Raw genomic sequence first — 9,427 nt, 5'->3', positions numbered from 1 at the left:
TTCTGTAAAAGTTGCACTTTATGTTCATGGGCAATTAAATATAATTCAGGTGCTCTGTTTAAACAAGTTAACTTTTTAGACTTTTTTTTAGACTTTGGTTTGCTTCTTGATTTTATATCTTAAAGACAAAGTACTATCTTTGTAGATTTAAGAGATTATTTATTTTCCTAGCTTTTAAGTTTAGAGGGAAAAAAAAGTTCAGCTTTCACGAGATTCGGCTTGCTCCTTTTAGCACCTTAAAATAAATAAATAAATAATAAAATAAATAATAATATAGGGATTTATTTCCTCAGATCAGATTCAAGGACAAATGAACTTTATTTAATCAGACAGGGTTAATGTTTTAGGGTTAATAAAAAAACCTGCATGATGAAGTGAATATCTGAGTCAAAGTTGGGAATAAATAAAGCTAAAGGAAAGTAAACACTTTAACCGCACCTTTATTTACAGTCGTGTGTGTGTTTGTGTGTGTGAGAGAGAGAGAGAGAGAGAGAGAGAGAGAGAGAGAGACAGAGAGAGAGAGAGAGAGAGAGAGATTCTGAAGGAGATCCCCGTCTGGAAGGGAAAACTTCTCCATCCTTTACGGTAAACAGCAGACACGGAAGTAGCGCGAGAGCAGTGAGTGAGTTAGAGAGAGAGAGAGAGAAACAACGCGAGAGACAAAAAGCACGAAGGTAACTCTTTACTCAAAATTATCTTTAACACCTTCTGCAACTTTTAACATGATCATAATCCAGTATTTGCTCGCGCATGGAGTAATTTTGAACCGTTCTTTGTTTTGTAGACGCACTCGCCTTTACTTTCGTTTCCGGTTTTTTTGTGTGGTCTCGTGGCGTTCTTCTGACTTTCTGCTGTTATTTAATTCTCTTTTATTCACAGAGTTTGTGTTCCTTCGCATTTTAATTCACTTTAACTTTATTTTCATGACATCTGCTGTCATCTTTTTGTCACTTAAAGACGTCAGCTAGCGTCGAGCTGCGGTGTGGTTTGTGTTGTTTCGGAACGCTGCCGAGTTAATGACGTCACTGAACCGTAGGTAACTTTAGCTAGTTTAGTTTAGTTAGAGACGAAACATCTGGACCAGAGATCGCTAACTACTTTCACTAAATCATAATTTTTTTCTTAACGTCTTTACATTCCAGTTTCTTAAACTAATTCGTATGAAAATGAGGTAAAAGTTTAAGCTAGCTAAAAGTAACACAGGACGATGTGGTGCTCTTAACCAATCACAGCTCGGGGGTGTGTGTGTGTGTGTGAGAAATGTTGTGACGTCATAATGATGTTTTTCATCCCCCCCTACACAAGCAGCACTTTCAGAAATAGTATTAATGTTTATGTAGTGTTGTTTCCCCCCCTGTCGTGCGCCTAAAATAGTATCGCTAACTTTGCATCTCTCTCAACTTTAAGACTACGACGATTGTCGCCATGGTTTCCTCCATACTGAAGAGCACAAATGTGATGTCACAACTCGCAGACTTGTTAGAAAAGCATCTGCTTTGTGTTTGTAAAGACGTTTCTTGTGAACCTGTTTGTTCCACGTTCATCACTGACGTGGTTCGTCACAATGCTAAGGCTAGCTAAAAGCTGATTTTTCTGTTCCTATTAGGTTTCCTGCAGCGATGGCTAACCCGGACGCGGTGTACAACTCCACCACCACAACAGAATCACAGCCGAATCTGAGACGATGGTTCATGGTACCCTCTACCGACCTGGACTTCATGAGATTTTGTGTAAAAGTTGTGGAAGTGGTGAGTTGATGCTTAATGACTTGTTTTTTGATGGAAGTTTGCATTCGTGACCCTACGGTCAACAGTGTGTGGTTTGGGACACGCCCACAGTGGACAGGTGATGGAGGTTTACTTTTGGCTTGTAGAGTGGACAGGCTGATTTGGGATGTATCCTGATAAATGATGTGATGGTGAGAGTGTGGTTTGGGACACGCCCACAGTGGACAGGTGATGATGTTTTTTTTGGCTTGAACGTGTGATTTGGGATGTATCCTGATAAATGATGTGTGTGTGATGGTGAGAGTGTGGTTTGGGACACAGCGTGTTCTCCTGCTCATGGAGTCGAGAACACTAGTTATCATACAGAGACTCGGATTGGAACACAATCTCTGTCCAGGTGTTGATTATTTATCTGAAATGAGATTTGGATGAACCCCAGCAGGAACATTACTCCCTCATTAGTCCTGGTTTGTAATGAAGGCTTCATGGTGGGGTTTTCAGGTAACTCTATGACACAGAGATTGATTAATAATGTGTGAAGTCTGTTAATGTCCAGATTTTCCGTGTTGTTCTGAGTTCAAACCTGGACTCTTCCGGTCTGTTTTGGCTAGTGTCTACACTTCACGAGCTCCTCCTCCTGTCCTTGTTGTTTAATGAAGAAAATAAGGTTTGGAGATAATCAGCTCCCTCAGCAGGCACGTGGTAATGAGTTTGTTTGTCATTTTCCACCCTGCATGTGAGCTTCTCCCTCACTTCTCCTGAATGGTGGGAAATTTTATGGTTTTTAAAGTCCTGCTGCGACATCATGAGACTGACCTCACGCCCGGGTGTGGAGGTGTGAATGAGTCTCAGGCAGAATGCTTCACTCTGTGCAGAGATGGTCCTTCACTCCTCCTCCTACACCAAGCTACTGATGAGACATTTTCCGCTTCAAACCGAGGCAGTGGCTTCACGGTGCTTTTATTATAAACTGAGACGAAATGATGAGATATTTACATCATTACATTTGGCTGGGTTACAGAATCAGAGTGAACTGTCTGGACTCGGTCTCGGGTTTAAGTTCCTTGGCTTCAGGTTGGAAAAGCGACCCTGATGTGAACTCTAAAAAGCCGTCACTTTCACGCTGCCTCAGGCTTCTTCCACACCTTCTGTCTGCTGCATCTGACTCAGAATTGCATCTTGGTTTTTATAATCCATGTAATTAAATGATCCAAGAAGCATAGAAATGATGTCTGAGGTGTGTGTAGGGCTTGTTATAAAATGTTAGAAATACGGCGATGGACAAAATATCTGAAGAAACCTTTAGTAAGTGTGTGAACATCAACGCTGTCTTTTTGTGCTCCACCACACCCCTGAGATTCAGCAGCTCGCAAATAAAGTCATCCGCATGAGGTTTCATTCACTTCCTGTGGTCAAGGCTATTCTCAGTCTGACCTTCTTTCTCACTAGGGTTCTTTTAAAAGCGTCTGAAGCTTTCACCTGGCTCCAGAGTGTGAAGCCCGTGTTCTTACCTGCTCTGTGAACCGCACCGCCATCAAGAACACACCTGAGCTCCGGTCTAACACGCTGACCTCAGACTGAAACCGCATTAACGGACGGAAACCCGACATGAGTCACAGCTGGACTGGGAGCTGAGTATGCTGCAGAACAGCTGGAGATGGTGTGAAGAGGAAATCACGGGCGTGTTGTGACATCACCTCTAGTGTCAAAATGTTGAGCAAAAAATTCTCAAGAATTTATTAGTTCATTTCTTCTTTTAAAAAAGAAAGAGAAAGGGACGAAACACTTCATCTGAGTTTGTAGACAATGACGTAAAGTAAAGACTTCCTTGTGCATGTGTGTGGATGTGTGTGTGTGTGGGGGGGGGTGTGTGGATGTGTGTGTGTGGGGGTGTGTGTGGGTGTGTATGTGTGTGTGTGCGGGGTGTGTGTGTGTGGGCTAAATACAATCATCATCAAACATCAAAAGCACAAGACTAAGATATACGTGTTTGCTGTCCAACGAGAAGTTTGGAGTCTGAAGTCTGAGGTGTGTCTCCTCAGCTTCCCAGAACTGTTGAGTTCTTCTGCTCCAGATCCTGTTTCCCATAACGCACTGCTCCAAACACCAGCACATGATCATTCACATGACTCCACCACCATCATGCATCATGTCCTCCACCATGTTCTCTGGAATATGAAGCTGCACTGAACACGTTATCGTAACTAATTTGCATATACTCCAGACTAGCCAATCACTGTGTAGAGCTGATTTAAATATGATTTTTATAAGAAAATGACGTCTGGACCACAGACATGTCCATGATTTTTAATTTTTTTTAAATTCTTTTATTTCTCAATTTTCTCTCTTTTTTTGATAATGTAGCTAATTTACATAAAAGTAGTTCATTTGCATAAAACCAGATTAAAACCCATCGTTATTACGACGTGTGAAGTATAGAGCAGTAAGGCAGAGCAGTGAGGTGATGGAGTTAATGATGATGGAGCAGATGTGGAATCAGATAACACCAACGGAGCAGGCTGTGATGAGCTGAGTAACCAGTTTACTAATAACACACACACACACACACACTTACTTAGGAGTTATGGAATTCCCCTTCACCCTCTGCTGCTTGTCAGGGAAGTTAGTTCCTTGTTATTCTCCTAAACGTTTATCCTAAAGTTTTCTACTCCATTAAACAAAATGAGTTGTGTTTTATTGATGTTCCTAAAATCTCAGTAATCAGAAGTCTTGAATCTCAACACTAAAACATCACTGCTCGGCCAATCAGAGCTCATCTCGCTCGATTTCCCGTCATAAATATGAATCTGGAATGTTCTGGACTTTCTGTTACAGTAAAAGGGGAATGTTCAGAGTTTATTTATCGGAATACACCGCTCAGGCATAACATTATGACCAGCTGAAGTGAATAAGACTGAGTATCTCCTCATCATGGCACCTGTTAGTGGGTGGGATATATTAGGCAGCAAGTGAAAATTTTGTCTTCAAAGTTGATGTTAGAAGCAGAAAAATGGACAAGCGTAAGGATTTGAGCTTTGAGTTTGACGAAGGACCAAATTGTGATGGCTAGACCACTGGATCAGAGCATCTCCAAAACTGCAGCTCTTGTGGGGTGTTCCCGGTCTGCAGTGGTCAGTATCTATCAAAAGTGGTCCAAGGAAGGAACAGTGGTGAACCAGAGACAGGGTCATGGGCGGTCAAGGCTCATTGATGCACGTGGGGAGAGAAGGCTGGCCCGTGTGATCCAATCCAACAGACAAGCTACTGTTGATCAAACTGCTGAAGAAGTTAATGCTGGTTCTGATAGAAAGGGGTCAGAATACACAGAGCAGGACGGGTCAGGGCTGTTTTGACAGCAAAAGGGGGACCAACACAATATTAGACAGGTGGTCATAATGTTTTGCCTGATCAGTGTACATTAGAAACTTTAGAAATGTCTACAGCTATCATCAGTTCCATGTTTGTTAACATTGACTGTTATAAAGTTTGATCATGTTTAAATCAGCATTAAAAATAATTTTCATTTACAATTTTTTAAAATTCTGCCTTGATGCCCAATGATGCCTGAGATAGGCACAGACTCCCCGTGACCCGAGAATAGATCGGATAAGAGGTACAGACAGTGAAAAAAAAAAAATCTCTCGTCACACAGACAGAAATCGGAGCGCGGCTTTCATGTTAAAGACGTTAGTTTCTAACTGGTGTCAGATGACTGGATTTGTGCCGCAAGGAAATGAAAGCTGAATTCAATAAGCAGGTAATTTTCAGTCGTTTTCTCGGACATGCCGCTGGAGACTGAGACTCGGACACTGAAGCTACTGGACACGGTGAGGGACAGGGGAAGTGTTTAGAGGAACTCTCACCCTCTTCTTCTGCCTTAAAGGAGTCGAGTCCATGTCGTTAAACACCTCCCAGAGCCTAAATGAAAGTTCTGTTAATAAAATTGTGTAAAGTTATTTTCAGTTAGTTTGTCCATATGCAGCATTGCATCATGATATCACACAGAGATTCATTTCCTTAATTAATTCATTAATTGTTCAGAAAGCCATTAGGTTACATTCAGTATGGAGGAAATGTTTATTTATAACAAAAAAATATAGTAATAAACTCAGCAGACGTGACTTGGCTTCAGATCAAACCGAATAAAAGCGATTGAGACGAAAGCTCCAGGTCCACAGCGCCGGTCTCACAAAGATGCTACTCCACAGCGTGACTCATCCTCTGTGTTGTTTTGGAAACTAGAATCATTTCAGTCGTGACGTTTGTTCAGAAGCTGAAACAGAAACTGTGGAGTCCTCGAACACGTCCTTAATCTTGTCCCAAATCCTGGAATCGACTCTAACAGGAAGTGCACACACACACAAAGCTCCATGATAAAATCACACACTCCAGCAAAGCTTAGCAGAAGTGTGTGTGTGTGGAAACTCCCTAGCGTTTTACTTCCACTTCCGTTATCCCAGGATAAATTCACATGAACTCTGTGTGGTGTTTCCTGTCTGATTTCCTGACTGTTTTCAGTAAATGTTTATTACATCATTATTACACATAAATAGGGTTAAAGGTTTACCAGTGATACCAGTTAACTCAGTGTCAGCCCCAAACCTGGAAAAAATGGGAGGGTTGCGTTAGGATGAGTGTCCGGAGTAAACCTTTGTCCAACCAAATCATAACATACTGACCAGATGATCCACTGTGGCAGAAACAACAACTGTTCTGTTTCCTGGAGACACGCTGCTGTGACGCATGAATTAAACTCAAAAGCAAAAGTTAGTGCACCCTCAGGAGGAAAGAAAGGCAGGAACAGGACATGAGCTTTCAGCTCCTTCTGCTGCTCATACACTCCGCATACAAACTGAAATGTCTAACTAAACTAACCAGAACTAAACTAACCAGAACTAATCTAACTAAACTAACCAGAACTAATCTAACTAAACTAACCAGAACTAAACTAACCAGAACTAATCTAACTAAACTAACCAGAACTAAACTAACCAGAACTAATCTAACTAAACTAACCAGAACTAATCTAACTAAACTAACCAGAACTAAACTAACCAGAACTAATCTAACTAAACTAATCTAACTAAACTATCCAGAACTAATCTAACTAAACTATCCAGAACTAATCTAACTAAACTATCCAGAACTAATCTAACTAAACTAACCAGAACTAAACTAAACTAACCAAAACTAATCTTACTATAATAAACTAACCAGAAATAATCTAACTAAACTAACCAGAACTAAACTAACCAAAACTAACCAGAACTAAACTAACCAAAACTAATCTTACTAAACTAACCAGAACTAAACTAGCCAGAACTAATCTAACTAAACTAACCAAAACTAATCTTACTATAATAAACTATCCAGAACTAATCTAACTAAACTAACCAGAACTAAACTAGCCAGAACTAATCTAACTAAACTAAACTAACCAGAACTAATCTAACTAAATAACCAGAACTAATCTAACTAAATAACAAGAACTAATCTAACTAAACTAACCAGAACTAATCTTACTATAATAAACTAACCAGAACTAATCTAACTAAACTAGCCAGAACTAATCTTACTATAATAAAATAACCAGAACTAATCTAACTAAACTAACCAGAACTAAACTAACCAGAACTAATCTTACTATAATAAAATAACCAGAACTAATCTAACTAAACTAACCAGAACTAATCTAACTAAACTAACCAGAATTAAACTAGCCAGAACTAATCTAACTAAACTAAACTAACCAGAACTAATCTAAACTAACCAGAACTAATCTTACTATAATAAACTAACTAGAACTAAGCTAACTAAACTAATCAGAACTAAACTAACCAGAACTAATTTTACTATAATAAAATAACCAGAACTAATCTAACTAAACTAACCAGAATTAATCTTACTATAATAAAATAACCAGAACTAATCTAACTAAACTAACCAGAACTAAACTAAACTAACCAAAACTAATCTTACTATAATAAACTAACCAGAACTAATCTAACTAAACTAACCAGAACTAATCTAACTAAACTAACCAGAACTAAACTAAACTAACCAGAACTAATCTTACTATAATAAAATAACCAGAACTAAACTAAACAGAACTAATCTTACTATAATAAACTATCCAGAACTAATCTAACTAAACTAACCAGAACTAAATTAACCAAAACTAATCTTACTATAATAAACTAACCAGAACTAAACTAGCCAGAACTAATCTAACTAAACTAAACTAACCAGAACTAATGTAACTAAATAACCAGAACTAATCTAACTGAACTAAACTAACCAGAACTAATCTAACTAAATAACCAGAACTAATCTAACTAAATTACAAGATCTAATCTAACTAAACTAACCAGAACTAATCTTACTATAATAAAATAACCAGAACTAATCTAACTAAACTAACAAGTCTGTCTTTACATATTTTTGGGATTTGGGAACAATTTTCTTCATCAGTTAAAGAGAGATGATGGTGTTTGATTTGATTTTGTTCTATTTCTAGCTTTAGATTGATATTTCTAGCTGAACAGTCGGAGATGAATGAGTGTAATCACTCCATCTCAATGAACAGAAGAGTGTAATCACTCCATCTCAATGAACAGAAGAGTGTAATCACTCCATCTCAGTGAACAGATGAACGAGTGTAATCACTCCATCTCAGTGAACAGATGAACGAGTGTAATCACTCCATCTCAGTGAACAGATGAACGAGTGTAATCACTCCATCTCAGTGAACAGATGAACGAGTGTAATCACTCCATCTCAGTGAACAGATGAACGAGTGTAATCACTCCATCTCAGTGAACAGATGAACGAGTGTAATCACTCCATCTCAGTGAACAGATGAACGCGTGTAATCACTCCATCTCAGTGAACAGATGAACAAGTGTAATCACTCCATCTCAGTGAACAGATGAACGAGTGTAATCACTCCATCTCAGTGAACAGATGAACGAGTGTAATCACTCCATCTCAGTGAACAGAAGAGAGAATAAACTCTGAGAACTTTTTGTTTCAGATTGTAAACTTCTTTATGTTTGTTTCCACAGACGCTCCGTCTGTAAGATTATTTTATTTAATGAACAGAAACACAGACCTGCTTCATGAACTGAGATTCAGGGTGCAAAGAGAGGTGTGTATGTGTGTGTGTATGTGTGTGTGTATGTGTGTGTGTATGTGTGTGTGTATGTGTGTGTATTGATTATGAAACCACCCTGAATAAACCCCCTGCAGTGAGTCAGGGTGAAAGTTTGCCAGGCGTTTCCGAGCGCCTGTGTGCTATTTCCAGCAGTGTGTGTGTGTGTGTGTGTGTATGTACAGAAAGGGTCCTGACGCTTACTTTCAGTTGCTCTCTCTTTCTGTGTGTGTGGTGTGTGTGTGTGAGTGAGTGAGTGTGTGGTGTGTGTGTGTGTCAGAGGGAGAGCGCAAGCTAGGTTTCTCTCAAAGCTGCGCAGGACTGAGTCGGAAAACCTGCTTTTACTGTGTGTACAGTGTGTGTGTGTGCAGTGTGTGTATGTCTGTGTGTACAGTGTGTGTCTGTGTGTACAGTGTGTGTGTGTGTGTGTACAGTGAGTGTGTGTGTGTGTACAGTGTGTGTGTGTGTGTGTGTGTGTGTCTGTGTGTACAGTGTGTGTGTGTGTGTGTGTGTGTACAGTGTGTGTGTGTGTGTGTGTCTGTGTGTACAG

At 39.6% G+C, this 9,427-nt stretch overlaps 1 protein-coding gene across 1 annotated transcript in view; it reads left to right on the top strand.

The window, feature by feature from the left end:
• Window positions 1-538: 538 nt before the first annotated feature.
• Window positions 539-9,427, top strand: part of cmtm6 (CKLF-like MARVEL transmembrane domain containing 6) — a 17,251-nt gene continuing 8,362 nt past the window's right edge. Inside the window, exons 1-2 of the mRNA XM_058376206.1 lie at window positions 539-674; window positions 1,607-1,748. Coding sequence (XP_058232189.1) covers window positions 1,620-1,748 — 129 coding nt within the window. The 5' untranslated portion in view covers window positions 539-674; window positions 1,607-1,619. The remainder of the gene's footprint in view (window positions 675-1,606; window positions 1,749-9,427) is intronic.

The sequence above is a fragment of the Hemibagrus wyckioides genome, linkage group LG23 (assembly GCF_019097595.1).
Source record: "Hemibagrus wyckioides isolate EC202008001 linkage group LG23, SWU_Hwy_1.0, whole genome shotgun sequence".
Classification (NCBI taxonomy): domain Eukaryota; kingdom Metazoa; phylum Chordata; class Actinopteri; order Siluriformes; family Bagridae; genus Hemibagrus; species Hemibagrus wyckioides.
Note: the sequence above shows the minus strand (reverse complement) of the source record. Positions and strands in the feature narration are given on the sequence as shown.